This window comes from Ochotona princeps, chromosome 24 (assembly GCF_030435755.1).
Source record: "Ochotona princeps isolate mOchPri1 chromosome 24, mOchPri1.hap1, whole genome shotgun sequence".
NCBI classification, from domain to species: Eukaryota; Metazoa; Chordata; class Mammalia; order Lagomorpha; family Ochotonidae; genus Ochotona; species Ochotona princeps.
The window spans coordinates 9,297,460-9,298,763 of record NC_080855.1 but is presented as its reverse complement, the minus strand read 5'-3'; the positions used below and the strand labels follow the sequence as shown (position 1 = coordinate 9,298,763).

Genomic DNA, 1,304 nt, shown 5'->3' with positions numbered 1-1,304 from the left:
AGAAGGAGAAGTACAGAGACAGGGATCTTCCATCTATTGGTTCACTCCCCCAGATGGCCGCAACAGCCGGAGCTGAGTCAATCCAAAAGCCAGGAGCCAGGAGTTCCCCCTTTTGAAGAAGCCCGTATTATTCAGGTTGCCCTTCACTCGGCATGTTACAGTGGGTATTGCTGGAGGACACTGAGAACCGGAATAGTCAAGCCGTCACACTGAGGCGGGGCTCTTTCTATCTTTAGCCTGAGAAACTCGTATCAAGAGTTGTTTGCTCCCCAAGTGGACAGGAGTTTTCTCTTACACAGACAAATGTGAAGCCATATACTGCAGAGAAATGTCTTCGAAGTAATAGTTCCCTCCGTACCACATCATTGAGGAGAAAAAAATTTCATGGTAATTAGTTTTCCAAGAGCACGTTTCATGTCTTTGTTCCTCAAACTGTAGATGAAAGGGTTCAGCATGGGGGTCACCACTGCGAACATCACAGCAGATGCTATATCATTTTCTGCTGAATGTGAGGATGAGGGACTGAAATACACAGCAATGATGGTCCCATAGAAGAGGGAAGCCACGGCCAGGTGGGAGCTGCAGGTGGAGAAGGCTTTCCACCTGCCCCCAAGGGAGGGCACTCTCAGCACAGCACAGGCAATAAGGGTGTACGACACCAGGATGCAAAGAAACGGGGCGATCATTACAGGCCCAGCTTCAACAAGAATCATCACCTCGTTGAGGTGTGTGTCTGAGCAGGAGAGTTTCAGGAGAGGAGTGACATCACAGAAGAAGTGGGGGATGGCATTGTCCCCACAAAACGAGAGTTGTGCCATCAGCAGAGTGTGCAATAGCATGTCTAAGTTCGCCATGACCCACGACCCAGCAACCATGAGGACACAGAGCTGACGGGTCATCTTTGTTGTGTAATGCAGGGGGTGGCACACAGCCACAAAGCGGTCATAGGCCATCACAGCCAGGAGGAAATTGTCCATGTCCACAAACAAGAAAACAAAGTACATCTGAGTGAGACAGCCAGAGAAGGAGATGGCCTGAGACCCAAGGACGTGATTGGCCAGCATCTTGGGGACGGTGGTGGAGGAGAAGCAGACGTCCACGAAGGACAGGTTGCTGAGGAAGAAGTACATGGGGGTGTGCAGGCGCGCGTCGGTGCTGATGGCCAGGAGGATGAGCAGGTTGCCCAGGACCGTGGCCAGGTACATGCTCAGGAAGAGCACGAACAGCAGCTGCTGCTGCTGCGGCTGCCGGGAGAGCCCCAGGAGGAGGAACTCGGAGACGCTCGACTGGTTGGCCCCGCTCAT

At 52.6% G+C, this 1,304-nt stretch overlaps 1 protein-coding gene across 1 annotated transcript; it reads right to left on the bottom strand.

Moving 5' to 3' along the window:
• Positions 1–332: 332 nt before the first annotated feature.
• LOC101533571 (olfactory receptor 1361-like) lies at positions 333–1,304 on the bottom strand. Its single transcript, XM_004587051.2, has one exon. It carries the CDS (start codon positions 1,302–1,304, stop codon positions 363–365), a length of 942 nt encoding a protein of 313 aa, XP_004587108.2. The 3' UTR covers positions 333–362.